The sequence below is a fragment of the Plectrocnemia conspersa genome, unplaced genomic scaffold, assembly GCF_051122295.1.
Source record: "Plectrocnemia conspersa isolate PC_06_02 unplaced genomic scaffold, ASM5112229v1 ptg000002l, whole genome shotgun sequence".
Classification (NCBI taxonomy): Eukaryota; Metazoa; Arthropoda; class Insecta; order Trichoptera; family Polycentropodidae; genus Plectrocnemia; species Plectrocnemia conspersa.
This window is the reverse complement of record NW_028277166.1, coordinates 2259856-2275092: the sequence shown is the minus strand read 5'-3', so window position 1 is coordinate 2275092 and position 15237 is coordinate 2259856. Positions and strand designations below refer to the sequence as shown.

Below are 15237 nucleotides of genomic sequence, written 5' to 3'. Positions count from 1 at the left end.
ATCTCCAGTGGTTAACCTATATATCTTTACTAACCTGTCACCACACATTTGCCAAACCATCTTATAAGTGACCTAGGCGTTTAAGTACTCAAATAATAATCATGATAGGATACAAAACAAATAGAAAATAGTCGATATCAGTTATTGTATATCGTATACATCAACATATTTTTATTGAATATTTAAATATTTTTTTTTTAATAAACTACCTAAATTAGTACTATTGTGACAATTATAATAAGGCTTAGACAAATTTATATACGATTGTTATGAGTAAAGTACTCAATAAACTATTTTTGCAGTAAAAAATGCAAATACCTCATTTTTGCTCATTCTTCTCATTTATTAAAATATGGTCTATAATAATGTATTCCATTATATAATACTCGACCACCTGTTACGTACATTCTGTTGACCGTTTTTATTTGTGTGAACAGTACATTCCTTTGAATTGTCATCGGTATCGCATTCGCGACTGGTCCTAATCCGCCAAAACTGGCGACCGGCACGTGCGCTTGTATAACGCTAGCCTTAATAATAATTGCCTAACAAGTAATTGCGACAAATTCAATCTCACGTTTAAGGGGAGAACCCGTCATATCTATCATCAAGGCGCATTGAAGAAAGTTATGTTTCGCAGATTTAAAATAAATAAATTAATATTTGCATCTTTTTGACTTAGTGACTGCTCCTGGTCTGGTGGATAATCCCACGGTGTGCTTTTTATTGCGACACAATTAATAATTTAAATCGACCATATTTAAATTTTCTTTGAATAATTTTAATTCGTTTGCGATTATATTAACTTAGGGCCAAATACAAAATGGCGCCGTTCCTTTGTTTACAAATACGCTCATTTTGAATCTTGTAAGATTCTATCGATATTCAGAGCGTATCGATTTCAACGTTGCTCGATCGCTGAATGCTAAGTGGGACGCGTGCGCGCGCACGACGCTGAAATCTTAATTTGGTCAGTGGTCAGTGGTCAGACATGTGTCAGGCGGGCGGATGGCGCGACGTGCCCGAGCCCGTGCTGTTGCGCGTGCTAGCAGCGTCGAGCGCGCGCGACGCGCTCACCGCGGGGCTCGCCTGCCGCAGATGGGGGCGCCTCGCTACCGACAACCTGCTCTGGAAGAAACTTCTGTGCAGAGACTTTTGTCTGCCAGCCAGCATCGTTCTTCCGCCAGGTATGCGTAATGCATAACCTAAAATGCGCCATCTGTCAGCTGATTGTCAAAATTTCAAATAGTAAATATCCGTCGTTGGCCATCGGCGATCCACAACGTCGGCCATTGTTTTATTTATTTTTTATCGACTTTCAGCTTTTGGCCATAATCGACATGTCATTCAACGATTAATTCAAGATGGCGGACGAGTTTATTTATATTTATATGACAACTAATCTGAATATTGAGTTTCTCAAACTTTTATTATTCAATATTTATTTTATTTTTTATAGTTAGTTTTAATAGATTTTTTGTCATAAAGATAAGACAACTTAATTTAAATTCAATATACTTGTTTAACAATATAATTAATAATTTACAATTTATTAAGAAATACTTGTTAGACACTGGATAAATTTGCAACATTTGCATTTTAAATGCCTCTTAAAATATAATTTGCATATTAAATGCCTCTTAAAATAAACTGCATTGTTTCGTCATACATATATTTAAGTTGATACATATGTATGGGATATTCTCTGAGCTACAATTTTTAATACCTAGTTTGATTATAATCAATCATCGTTTTTTTGTTCAAAAATCGTCTCCGAATTTTTTTGAGGAGTTAGAGCTCAAAAAAAGGTAATTTTGGAAATTTTTGCTGAAAGAGGACAAAGAAAAGCAATCTTTACGAGGAGGACTTCTGTTTACCTTATTAATCGTCAACTTACGATCTATAGTGCAGGTTTTAATCAGTTTTTACAGATTTTTGCTATAAATACATTACTCAATTTACGTATAAAATGGAACGGTAATTTCAGAAGTATCACATAATTTCATTTTTATGAAAAAAAATCAGAAAAACTCAGAATGTAAAAATAAAAATAAATTTATAATGTGTGGTACATTTAAATTCATGAAAATCTTACGTTTAGTTTCTCAGTTACATATTTTTTGTATTGTAATGTTTTTACAAAAAATGCTAGGTAGTCGTTTTTTTTTAATAAATTAAATTTTTAAAACGCATTGAAAATTTACACTACGGCAATTATACACCTTTTATTGCCGCAAAAATATGAAAACCTAATTTATATAATTGAACGATGATTTTGACTGTATCATTAGTAATAGAAATAATTTTATTGATTGAATATTATATACAATGATGTATGTAAGTACAGTAGAAACTGATTAATAACTGAACGCTACATTATAATAATGTTTTTTATAGTAGAAAACCAAACCCAACCTGTAAGAAAACTAATAACATTTTTAGCCCCAGTGTATAAATGTACGTGCATACGTATATAATATTAATATTCTAAAATGTACAAAAATAATTTTAATAATATTTAATGAAATATTTTGCAGTTTGTTAAAATATTAAAAAGTTAAAATATTTTGTACATGACAAAGTTCATAATTTTCTCTTCAAAAATCGGAATATTTTTTTATTGATTTGTATAATTTGCTATCATTAGTTGTTTTACTAATCTGTAGATTATTGCACTTTATTTTATCATTTTCCTTTACTGAGATTTATTTTTCATATTTTTTCGCAATGCTATAGTTTATATATATATGATATTTTATACATGTATGATATTCCAAAAATGTATAAAAACGACGCTTTAATTGAATTAGGATCGCATGCCACGCAAAGAGTGATTTGAGATAAACAATTTTATTTATTTTGACTCTGTCGCTTTCTGCTGGCGCGAAATCTACTAATGAGTGCAAAGATTAGAATTACTACAAGTACTGTACAACAAACCTAGATTCTAGTGTGGTATTCGTTTTCTAACGAATTAACAAACGAGCCTTAAGCTAAAAATGTATAAGATATCAGTCTATGTAATTAATCAGTATTTTATCAACGAAAATCTTGCAATTCAAACTTATTAGAGTATGTTTTAAAAGGAGCTACAGGATGGATAGAAGAATACAAGCGCCTGCACTGCGACATACCGATAGTCCTGACGCAATGCATAGAGGCACACTCGCACCAAGTGCTACACGTGTCATTCTCGCACAACGGCAAAATGTTCGCCACAACGTCCAAGGACGGCACAGTCATGGTAATGCCCAATAACGTACACCTTTAACACACTTTCAACTAGAAGCAGAATAACAGATGTTGACTCCTTATTAGTACAAACGCTCTCGTTTTCTCATACTCGTATTCACATTCAAGGTCTGGGACTCGACGTACCCTTGCACGTTGAAATACCATCATGACATGAAAGAGTTCAGTTGGAAGTACACGCAATTTTCGCAGTTCAACTCCACCGACAGCTTGCTGCTAGTCAGCGGTGTCCACTTCGGATCCAATTTCAGCACGTCCGGCGAAATTGCCGTGTTTGCCCTACAAAGTATTGGATCTTCTATACTCTAGTTAATCTAATAATGTGTCGCTAGTGGAGATGCACGCGCAGCTAGTAATACATTTTTGGAACAACCGGAATATGCGTGGAAATGGTGTAATTTTTTTTCAATTTTCAGATGATTTTTTGTTGCAATGCCGAGTTGTTAATAAACCATACGACATATTCGGTTGTTGGATCGACGAGAATCATTTGCTGTCAGGGGAATTGCATTGGCTAGGTCATCTCACTAGTGCCAGTATATTATGGATCAATAAGGCTTCGCAGGATGCCGACTCTGAGCATACGCCGATCATATCTCATTTGTATAGATTTCACAACCCGAACGCTAGTACAGTCAGGTAAATATGTAATGGCATAGTTATGTCCTTTTCAAGTTTTATTTAATTTCGGAGTTAACTTAAAAATGTATATTTGGTGAATTCTTATCCTAAAAATCAGCAAATTTCTCAAGAAAATTACAATAGCAATTTTTTGCATATTTATCACTGCATAGGAAAGGGTGGGTCCGTGCAAGAGTTTTTGAGTCATTTTTAAAAAAGTACTGGGATGAATAAATAATCAAACCATACATCTGTATTTTATCTTCTTCTCCAGATCCTTAATAGTCGGTGAATGCAAATGGAATGGCGAAGAGAATAACACTGAATCAGTAATCCATCTTCCAAATGAAGAGCATCAAAGACCAAAAGAGAGTGGCTGCATGACAATTGTGTACGACAATGATTACGTATCGCAACCGGAAACGTTGCCAGAGTCAGAGGAAGAGGTATACTCACTGTATGTCACTTGCGTTGCCAATAACGTCGAATTCGAAAAACCCGCCAAAGAAACGAGGCTCAGATATAAATCCTTCACTGCTTTAGGTATCAAGTGAATCCAGTTCGGGCAGCTGGAGCGGCTCAAGTCGCGACGAAGACATCAAAAATAAGTTACTTATATTCACAATAGGCGCCGACACGTATACGCCACATCGGATAGCTTTCAAGAGAATCGAAAAGGTCGAGTTCCCGCGGAGGCTGTCACCGGGCCCTTCGATCAAAGAGCGGATAGCGGCCAGAAAGAGAGAGCTGGCAAGGGAGCGCGAACGGCAAGGCGCCGACCAACCCAATTGGGCCGATTTCGAATCCGTTAAAGATATGTTTCACGTACCTGATAAGGTTATCGATCTGCATGGTCATATAGTCGGAATGGCGCTGTCACCGGATAATAAGTCAGATTTTTTAAATACATACACACATATATATATATACACAAACACTCAAGACTAAAATAATATATTGATAATCTTCATAGGTATCTTTACGTAAATAGCCGTCCATGGCCGCCGAATTATACCATCGAGAATCCGCTGACTCCACCGCCTTTAGCTTCACATATAGACATTCACGTGATAGATCTTGTAAAGTTGACAATTGTGGGTAAAATGCTGAGATCGAATCAACAATACGGTCCAAATTCAGGCTTCTTTTTTATATTTTTAGATGTTTCTGATAAGTATGTGGCGAGGTTAGTACATTTTTGTCGTCTTCATATATCTTCAGTCTATTGTGTGATGTTTCATTGTATTGTTTTGTTGCAGCGGAGCTGAAGACTGCTCGGCTTACATATGGGACAGACATTACGGTATCTGTTTAACGATGCTGCCCCATTCGGACTGCGTTAATGCGATAGCTTTCAATCCGACCAATCCACACATGTGCGTCACTGCTAGCGACGATTATTCTATAAAGGTATATAATTCCTTTAGCATTCAATACTCTAAGATCTAAAAAACTGCATCCTGCTAGACTCATGCGGTGCCTTGAGAAATCTGCCAAGACAACATAAAACATGTTAAGCTACTTTAAAAAATAGTGTATAGCAAATATCGGAAAATCTTTGCATTTTAAAACAGTCAAAGTTTTGGCCCTGTTTACTTAAACATTCATCATTTAAGAGTCAGAATAAATAATGCACAAGTAATTATATGTCGGAACAAATACACCACAAGGGTGTTATAAACCAAAGATTTTAACGTTCGTGTTTTTTTTATACTAAGTATTTTACGTATTTTTTAGGTGTGGCATTCTCATTCATCAACGAGAGCTCTTAGAATCGAAGGCAGGGGACAACAGGAGGGTATCGCCTTGCACTCTCGTAGGTCTTGGCAGTGATTCTTACAATAATATTATACTTGAATTTTACATAATTTATTTATAACTATAATAAACAATTGTTGAACATATACGACTCGTTATAATTTATATACACAATTCATAATCATACTGTTTTATAATACATACACATACATAATAATTAACATCGATATACGAAAACGTAGAATTCTTCTGCTCTATATAAACGCTAGCAAAAAAGGTGATGAGATCAACGATACGAAAATTGAATTTATATATATATATATATTGCTCGGATTACCCGTGAATGAATGGGAAAATTTGTAATGATAAAACGTGACTATCCTACTCTGAACTCTTGCCTTCGCCACTGCCCTCTGGCATTTTGCTGAACTTCATCTTCCTCTCGACGTGGCCACTGCAGTTGTCGCACTCGTCGGCGTCGTCTTCGGAATCGGACTCGCCGAATTCCCGTTTCTTTTTGAATATGCAACAGCCTGTGACGATAAATTTTAAATTTATATTTTGATAAGAATAGATAATGCAGAAAATATGCAACGTTTACATTTTGATTTCTTTTTATTCATGTTTTCGTTATCCACTGTGTCGTTGGTCCATTCTACTTTTTTTTGCACGCGAGGCTTCCGCAACGTCAAGATGGCAACTGCTGGAGGTTGCGAAACCTGAAAATATGAAATACAATGTCTTATTATAACGTTGAAAATATAATTTATTCTTTGTACATAGTCAATCCGATTTTATTGAAATGCGCCCAATTGATCATGACGTATAAGAAAAATAATCTAAATTGTTTGAATAACAGATAGCAAGACATTTTTGGGTTTAAATAAAAAATATTAATAATATTTAAATGTTGATAAATAAAAAATATCAATAATATTTAAAGGGTGAGTCGAATAAAAAACAAAAGAAGTATTGTGTTCAAAACAAGTTTTTCAGTACTTAAAAAGTACACTGCTGCACCTCTTCATTGGACCTAAACCTCTTTTGAAGATGTGAAAATGGAGTTAAGATTTGGCAAGTATGACGGACGTTTTAATTTCAGTTTCTGAACTTTTTTAAAAAAAAACAAATTTGAGGATCTTTGAATTTATTTTATTAACCCTTTCACTGCAGATGGCTTTTATAGGTGTCATCAAGAAAATCGCCAGTACTCATTGGGCACCTTAAGGTGCCATAAACCTTTGAGTCTAAAAATATAGTTATTTGGTATAATTTAAGACTGTAAATCACTTGAATTTATTGAACGATAATATTTTAAAAAATATGACTAGAATAGGTGTAAACCACACAAATTTTGAAATGGCGTGCAAAAATATCAGCAAAGGTGAAAGAGTTAATCGAATATTTGACGTATGTATTTCATTAATTATGAAAAATAATATCAATTAAATGGCCACCTCTGGACATATTGCAGCAACCAATCCTTTCAATGTATTTTTTGTACATTTCGGGTGTTATCTCGGCTATAACTTGGCGGATGTTGGTTTTTAGGTGCTCCGATGTTTTGGGCTTGTCAATTTACACAAAGTGTAACCCCACAAAAAATTCCAACGGCGGAAATCATATGATCTTGGCGGCTAGTTGACGCCATCAAAATGTAACCTGAGAATTTTTAACACAAAACATCTAATGTTGCGCCATCTTTTTGACACTTTTTGGTCATGTAATGGTCTCTCGTGAATCACATGAGGATTTTCCTCGCCCCATATGCGACAATTCTACTTATTAACATACCCAGAGAGGTGGAAATGTGCCTCATCAGATAAGATTTTCTTTGAAAAATCAGCATCAAATTCATGTTGCTGTAACACCCAATCTAGGTAAATTCTTCACTGTCATTGAATTTTATATGGGTGTAGGTGCAAGTCCAAATACCAAATGCGCCGAAAGGAGTCATAAGAAAAGCCCAAAAGCTGCGAGTGCCGACGAATCGACCATTCCGGGTCTTCGGTCACACATATTCTCGGATGGAACAGGCGCCACAATGATGCACAGGCCTTAACCAATCTCCAATGCTTCTAGTCTCTTAAAAAATGTTCACTATGCTGCGAATTGTTGGCTCAGTAGTACGATGAAATTGACCATAATCTTTCTGTAAATTTCAATACACAGTTTGTACAGAATTGTTATTTCTGTAAAGCAATTGGACAACTTTAACGCATTAAGCGGTGGTTCAACGGTCCATTTCGTAAATGTGTTGTTACAAACTAACAATTGACACTTTGAGCACGCATGATTATTGACAGCTGTCTGATTTACAGTGTTGCCAACATAGGAAACTTGAATTGGGTCACCCTGTAAAAGAATCTGCTACAGCACTTGCTTTGTTTTTGAACTTTCTAGTAAATTTTTACCATATATTAACCTTCATTCATCAATAAATTTCAATGAGTTTCGTACTTACACATAAATTATTTTTGAAATTCGCTGTACAATTTGTGCAGTAATGAATTGTTGTCATCACTCTGTCTCCAACACAAAAGTGAAGAGGTGGAAGTGTCTAGTTCTGACTGAAGTGTCTGAAGGAAGTATATTACTGATGGAAGTTCCCAATGAAAGTGAATATTGGGGAGTTGAGGGAAGTCAACGTCCCTTCTAGTTATTAATGATTTGCTCCGGAAACAGACTATTTAATATAAATTTTGTTAGACGTAATGTAATGGTTCAGTACCTGTGCCGGAAATATTAAATGCATTCGTTTGTATTTGGCACCGACCATTCATATTTGTTCAGGTCCTTTTTAACAATTTAATAGAAGTCCATTCAGATACGCCATCATTTGTGTAACGCCGACAAGAAAAAACTTCGTTCTTAAAAAGTCCAAATAAAGCAATTAATTTTATAAGCTTTTAGCAAGTCCTTGCGAGAATTTTCGTCGTAACGCGTGGCCTGACGTTTCAACTCCTCAATAAGTGAACGACAGAGCGCTGATGCATTTTGATGCATGTTACAATACCTCAAACTGTAGTCTTTGGGTTGCATGCGTGAGTCATACTGCCAACTATCAGCAATAGATCAATGTTTTCATTTAACTCACCCGTGTAAGGAAATTAAAAAATATCACAAATACATGTGAATAGTCTCTACTTTTACAATTGAATCTCATTATAAATAACTTTAGAAGTTCAACAGTGGCGTATTACTAGGTGTAATACAAACGTATATAACAAATATATAAGGTAGTCGACAAGTTTTTCGATTCTCCCAAAAAAACAAACATGTGCAATGGAGAGGAGCATCTATTATACATATATAACTAACCGAGTAATAATTTTCTTCGTGTGCTGAAAATGATGACTCATATGCATCAATTTTTTAGGTGTAGTAGTTTTCTGCTGCATCTTCTACACCAAAATCACATAGAAAACCCTTTAGATATGATGGTTTAAATAAGAATTATAAACTTCTTATTTAAAGTAGTGCTGGATTAATAAAGTGTGCAGTAATTGTTAGTTGTTTCCAAAAAGGTAAATCAGTACCAAGTGTCTGTTAGTTACAATATATGTATTCAAATTAAAAATTGTACTGCCATTTAAAAGAAGAGATTGTAGTGATATCCAAGAAAGGAATTAATTAGGGTTGCCAAAATCTAGATAATAAAAAATCCTTCTAAATATAAATATTTATTGTTATTAAAAATACAAAAATATATACCAACAGATTTGTTCCCAGCAACCAATATATTTACATAGATATAAATATTAACGCACAACACCTTCGCTCCTCAAAGTCGATATGGTACGATCATCATATTTCAATATATCCATCAACACATCATCAGTGTGCTCTCCAAGAAGTGGAGGTCTAGACCTGACTCTATTTCCACCATCGCTAAAGATCGTAGGTGGTCCCACTATTTTAATTTTACCAGCAGGATGATCCATCTCCTTCACCATATCCAAATACTGAACGTGAGGGTCTTCGAATACCTTATCCAATGAGTTTACAGGTCCATACGGAAACGGGGCTCCTTCCAGCAAATCCGTCCATTCCTTGGTATTCATCTTTAAAAATATACCATTCAACATCTCAATCAGCTCATTGCGGTGTTTAACTCGCATCAAGTTAGTCTTGAACTTATCGTCTTCGCAAACTTGATTGATGTTCAATATCGAACACAAAGCCTTAAATTGATCGTCAGATCCAGTGCCGACTATTAAATAGCCGTCTTTAGTTTGAAACGCTTGATAGGGTACAATGCTGGCGTGCGCTGTGCCATATTTGCCAGATACAACTCCAGCGTTTATGTAATTAGAACCCAAATTGAGCAAGCCGGCGATTTGAGACGAAAGAAGACTGCAGTCTATCTTTTGGCCTTTGCCTGTGCGGTGCCGAAGAAGCATCGCCGCCATTATTGAGCCGTAAGCGTGCAATCCGGTAGTCATATCAGTCATGGCTACTCCAACTTTTACAGGTGGACCGTTTTCTTCGCCCGTGATGCTCAATAAGCCACCGAATCCAGCGGCTATTACGTCATATCTAAAACATGATAATCTTAATACAAGCTTCTCTATATAAATATCAGATTAATTAGGAGAAATCCATTATTTTTAGAATTAACTGTGAACTCTCATAAATACGATAAGCTTTAAGTTTATCATTTAAATATAAAAATGTTTACCATGGGTTAAATTAATATTTGGCAATGGCTTTATCAGTTGTTCTCAATCTACTGACACTAAAAACCATTGGCATATATTTATCATTTAATCACAGTATTTCTTGAAAGACACATCTGTTAATATATGCGTACAAAACTTTCTTGATGACATATTTATAACTTGAGCGATTCAATTTAAGATCATAAAACTCAAAATTTGCTAATATTGATTTGATTTTATTACAATTAAATCAGCATTGATTCGATCATTTCAAGCACTCATAAATTTCATACATACTGCGAGCTTCATATTGAAAAGCTAAACATATTTTAGATTTACTATTTTTTTTATGAAAATAAAAATAAAATGTTATCATGGAAGTATTAGAAAAAGGGTTCATCACAAGGTTATGATTGTTCGAAACTAGTTATATAAATAAGTTGATGACATCTGAATATTTGTGAAATTCTATATTATCTTTAATGATATTAAATGAAATTTTTACAAATCACGTATATTTGCGTCATTGGTTCTCCACATTAGTTTTTACACATGACGCATATTTAAATCATCGAGCTGTAAAGCTTTATATGCTGTTTTCTCTACATCACATTCTTGTATTTCTGTGAATGTAGAAATGGCAAATGTTAAGAAGCAGAGAATATGTATTAAATTTTATTTCAAGCTCAACAAAACTGGAGACTTTTAGCAATAAAGCTGTAAGCCAAGCAAAAACATGGTTGAAAAACTCATGAGACAAAATAACTGTCAGTTTAGATAATAAATAATCATTTAAAGATAGCCAAATGGCAAAACATGAGAGTTCTGGTTGGAACTCAGAGTTTGATTAGCCATGATGATATTCCAGAAAAAGATGACCTGATATGTACATATACAAATATTATATTAATGTATAATTATGTAAATCGAAATAATAAATCAACAATTTATAAATTTTTGTACTTGGAAAATAAGACATCCCTCGAAAATAAGCCGTAGCACATATTTTGGACCAAAAATACAAGTAAGACAGTGTCTAATTTTCGGAAAAACACGGTAATTGTGACATGTAATAAAATGAATCCCTTGCGTAACTTCAAACAATTTTTTCTATTGTCTTGCCTAAATGGCCTATTTCCATAGTGTACTGATTTTTTGCTATTTGCTGGTTAGCACGGCGCCACGCTCAAAAACCACTGGTTGCTACTCTCCCGTGCTGTTCAAACCCAAACTTAACCTCAACCATTAACCAGCTACAAAGAAACGCCAAAAAATCAAAATAAAGATGCATTTCATGCAACCGCATGCACATAATCAAAGACCACAAACAATTAGAGAACACAAAATTATTTCGTAGAGCTAGCAGATGATATCTGAAAATAACCTTTATTTATTTAAGCTTAAAAATACTATAACACTTCTACTTTTTTATGTTGAACTTACTTATAAATTATTTTAAGCAACACATTTTGCAGCGAGGTTCTAAAAATACCATTTTTTAATGTTAAAAACTGAAAAATATATTATAATAATTTTTTTAAATATAAATATGTACATGTCTGTCCCAAATTCGTGAGGACTGGTCAAAAAACAAATAGAAGACATTTGCTATTCTCTACTAAAGTACTCTCTTCAGTATTGCAAATTACAAATAACAAATTGTTGACAATTCTCCAAATACAGGTAGTTACAGAAGAACTAGGTTAAGAAGATTAAGATTGAAAGATTTACGTTATAAAAATCTATACTTAAGGTCCTCTGTTATTTTGGTTATTCCTGAAAAATGTTCAATTTTGTTTTTCTTCCCCTTCGAAATGATAATAGGTGGAATTTTTTTCCCATCACAATAAATTGCCTAAATACAGGTGATACGTGCATTTTCGTAACCAGTAGATGGAACGTAAATTATCGAGGAACCAACGTGATCAATCATGTTCGACAGTTTTTATTTTTAAAAATCGATAAAATCAACAAAAAGCTTAAATGTAAGAGCACGTTTAACAACTTCATTATATTCCAGCTTAAACATTGTTGTCCCTCTTGCTTAAGACAGTTCATGTCGCAGAATGCGAGAAAGTTATTCAGCCAGTTTGTTGATGCTTTGAATTCTGGCCCTACGGCTTATTTTCTGGGGGTGGCTTATATACCAAAAATCTTGAAATTCACACTATGGCTTATTTCCAGAGAAACACGGTAATATGTTTTATAAAGATCATTGAACGGATTTAGACAAAAATGACGTTTTCAATAATTAAAAATATTGATTCACTTGATTTAATTCAAGTTTATTACATTGAACTCATTAGTTAAAAATTCAAAAATCCAAATGTTTACCTTATTTATTTTAATAAAATATTAAAAATATTTTGTTGTCCGAAATAATATATGTCCGCGAAAATCAGTACGATTTAAAAGTAATTGCTCAAAATTGATGATTTTTTGCAATGTGGACAAAACAAAAAATTATATATACAATAGACCACTTGATAACACGGTAAATTGAGGATGTGCTAGTTGGGTGCGTGCAGTTGAGGGACTAGAAAATACTCATACAAAATGAGGCACGTGTGGGGAGATATCTTCCCTTTGGCTAACTCGCACATAAATTAATTCGCTTTATTTCACATTTAAGAAAAATAATAATAAAGATATAAAAGCTTTTATACTAAGGAACAGTGTCAGAGGATCATCTTGTTAATTCAAACTATTTTTATTCTTACGATTATTCATGTTTTTAATAAATGAAGGAACGCAACGGGAATACCAATAATGACATTTATGTAGTGGCGTTAGACATTTAAGAGTTAAAAACAATGGATTTGTTGCCTAATCTTTGAAACATATACCCCGGTCTGTTGGCGTACGGCCCGTCGGGCCCGTAGCCCGATATAGAACAATAGATCAAGTGAGGTGCGATACTTTTCAATCGGTCGTATCCCAAACCAATCTGGTCCAACTTTCCTGGTATGAAATTCTCAACGAGTACGTCACACTCGGCCGCCATTTTGTGTAAAAGAGTCAATCCTGAAACGAAACATTGCACCTGCGTCATTTACAGCGTTACATGTCACATGTCGCACGAAAAATGGCAAACGAAAACGCACCTTTCGGATGCTTGAAATCGACGCAGACGCTCTTCTTGTTTCTGTTTAACGATATAAAATAGCAAGACTCCTTCGAGTCTCCGACGAAAGGAGGGCCCCATCGTCTGGCTTCGTCGCCGTCGGGGTGCTCCACCTTGATGACCTCGGCGCCCAAGTCGCCGAGGAGCATCGTGCAAAAGGGACCCGCGACGATGCGCGTCAAATCCAAAACGCGGCAGCCCGCTAAAGGTGAAAGGCTCCGACTCAACATCTCTACGGCGGAACTGACCGATGGCGACTGACGGAAGATAAGACAGGCGGACTCACCCCGGCAGTTTCGTCGAGCGCGGTGGCGGCGGTGGTGGTCGCCACCGGCTGCAGGACTCCGCTCATGCAGGTCGCCAGGGTCGCACTCCTCGATATCGAATATATTTATAAACACCGATCGGAGCACGTCAGTTTGGACAAAAATTTACATATGGCAACACCGACGTCAACAGAGTTGCGTCAAGCGTTCTAACGACGATAAAACGGACCATGACGTTCGTTTACTTTACAAATTATCACTTTTCACAACACAGATAATATTTTATGGCTATAATAAAAATATTAATACGTCATAACAGTGATAGTACACAATTGATTAGCAATTTTAATATTAAATAATAATTAATGAATTTGATACAAATAAAAAAATACTAATATGACTATAATACTGTACTAATAGATTTTTTCATTTTCAATCTTTTTGTTTTAAGATTGATTGAAAATTTAAAAAAATATTACCAATATGGAAAAGCACGCTTGGTGGGATCTCGAGAGATCTTATATATTCATTATATAAAAAGTTTCTTTAAAGTCTGCTAAATTTAGTCTCAGTTTAATTTTACGGCAGTGATTTTAAAGAATGTAAAATTTAAGTAGAAATGCAGTACGTTGCAAAAACCACTGGTTTTATACCTCGCGTATATTTGCCAACAGACCCAAATCTAATCTTAATGCTTGAATGAATCGCAGAGGAGTATAAAACCAGCGTTTTTTTTAACGTTGTGCCGTGCAAATTAAACAGAGTACCAGAAATACTTCTTAATACTTTGACCGCGAATTAAACTTATAGAAAATCGCCAGTATGCATTAGACACTTAAAGGTGTCACGACCCTTGAAACTTGTAATATGTTTTCTTTTTGTATAATTTAAGATTGAAAAATACTTTTTTTTATTCAAATAATATTTAAATAACTTATGTACTCCCCCACATATTAGTAAATTTCGAAATGACGGGTAAAAATATCAGCCGCGGTGATTGAGTTAACAACACCAGTTGTAGATAAGCATTTATTATATAATTTAATTATAGTTTTATGGGAGCCGAATTTAGATGTGTTATGGCCAAAACTGGTCGGCGCTAGAATGGCATTGCGTGGCGTGTTTTTTCTCTCTTCCGGCAAGCTTGTAAGGGTTCGGACGCGTGCCGTCGCGCGTCCGCCCCATTCTAACCATGTAAACACCGTTAACCGTCAAATAAATATTACTGCAGCGGCTCAATCTGTGTCTCATTGCCACCCGCCATCATCACCACCCCTAAATTGGTAACCTGCGACGTGATCCTGAGCACGTACATGGAGTCAGATTTAAAATGGCAGACACAGACGCCGCTGCAGTACAAAAGCCGAGCCGCTGCTGAGCTGTTTGCTGCCATCCCGCCGGTGCTTCCCTGGATCCGGACTCGAGCTGGCGGACCACCAAGACGATGGGCCTGCGCCCCCGACCATGTGCCGCCATCGTCAGCCACCGTCGCCACTGACAGACGCCGCCACCGACCACGTGACCCAGGAAGCACCCGGCGCCGCCACGCGCCTCT

The 15237-nt window shown here is 35.4% G+C and overlaps 3 protein-coding genes across 4 annotated transcripts; 1 reads left to right on the top strand and 2 right to left on the bottom strand.

Annotated features, from left to right (window-relative positions):
- Nucleotides 1-195: 195 nt before the first annotated feature.
- On the top strand, nucleotides 196-5777 carry Fbw5 (F-box and WD repeat domain containing 5). 2 transcript variants are annotated; one of them, XR_015808921.1, is made up of 9 exons: nucleotides 196-1187; nucleotides 3087-3244; nucleotides 3361-3538; nucleotides 3669-3891; nucleotides 4148-4330; nucleotides 4417-4763; nucleotides 4847-5059; nucleotides 5133-5283; nucleotides 5611-5777. XR_015808921.1 is itself a non-coding variant. In XM_088181695.1 (9 exons), exons 1-9 carry the CDS (start codon nucleotides 992-994, stop codon nucleotides 5704-5706), a joined length of 1734 nt encoding a protein of 577 aa, XP_088037821.1. In that variant the 5' UTR covers nucleotides 196-991; the 3' UTR covers nucleotides 5707-5777. The 2 variants fall into 2 exon arrangements, 1 of the variants encoding a protein (XP_088037821.1); XM_088181695.1 differs by having other exon boundaries at nucleotides 4148-4319.
- On the bottom strand, nucleotides 5727-13909 carry LOC148237304 (E3 ubiquitin-protein ligase PPP1R11-like). Its single transcript, XM_088181697.1, has 3 exons — nucleotides 13703-13909; nucleotides 6233-6350; nucleotides 5727-6164 (listed from the first exon to the last, which is right to left on the bottom strand). Exons 1-3 carry the CDS (start codon nucleotides 13766-13768, stop codon nucleotides 6013-6015), a joined length of 336 nt encoding a protein of 111 aa, XP_088037823.1. The 5' UTR covers nucleotides 13769-13909; the 3' UTR covers nucleotides 5727-6012.
- Nucleotides 9304-13703, bottom strand: LOC148237305 (succinyl-CoA:glutarate CoA-transferase). The gene is made up of 3 exons (XM_088181696.1): nucleotides 13397-13703; nucleotides 13139-13316; nucleotides 9304-10170 (listed from the first exon to the last, which is right to left on the bottom strand). The coding sequence occupies exons 1-3, from the start codon at nucleotides 13644-13646 to the stop codon at nucleotides 9393-9395; spliced, it is 1206 nt and encodes a 401-aa protein (XP_088037822.1). The 5' UTR covers nucleotides 13647-13703; the 3' UTR covers nucleotides 9304-9392.
- Nucleotides 13910-15237: the final 1328 nt, after the last annotated feature.

Bases quoted from the DNA above. Each gene is read 5' to 3' on its own strand.
- Fbw5 (XM_088181695.1), top strand. From the start codon at position 992: ATGTGTCAGGCGGGCGGATGGCGCGACGTGCCCGAGCCCGTGCTGTTG. The intron at 4,320-4,416 runs GTATACTCACTG...TCACTGCTTTAG, and splicing joins TGCCAGAGTCAGAGGAAGAG to GTATCAAGTGAATCCAGTTC. The intron at 5,060-5,132 runs GTTAGTACATTT...GTTTTGTTGCAG, and splicing joins TCTGATAAGTATGTGGCGAG to CGGAGCTGAAGACTGCTCGG.
- LOC148237305 (XM_088181696.1), bottom strand. From the start codon at position 13,646: ATGTTGAGTCGGAGCCTTTCACCTTTAGCGGGCTGCCGCGTTTTGGAT. The intron at 13,317-13,396 runs GTGCGTTTTCGT...GTTTCGTTTCAG, and splicing joins CGATTTCAAGCATCCGAAAG to GATTGACTCTTTTACACAAA. The intron at 10,171-13,138 runs GTATATGTTTCA...ATCATGTTTTAG, and splicing joins CCGTACGCCAACAGACCGGG to ATATGACGTAATAGCCGCTG.
- LOC148237304 (XM_088181697.1), bottom strand. From the start codon at position 13,768: ATGAGCGGAGTCCTGCAGCCGGTGGCGACCACCACCGCCGCCACCGCG. The intron at 6,351-13,702 runs GTGAGTCCGCCT...TCATATTTTCAG, and splicing joins CGCTCGACGAAACTGCCGGG to GTTTCGCAACCTCCAGCAGT. The intron at 6,165-6,232 runs GTAAACGTTGCA...TTATCGTCACAG, and splicing joins GAATAAAAAGAAATCAAAAT to GCTGTTGCATATTCAAAAAG.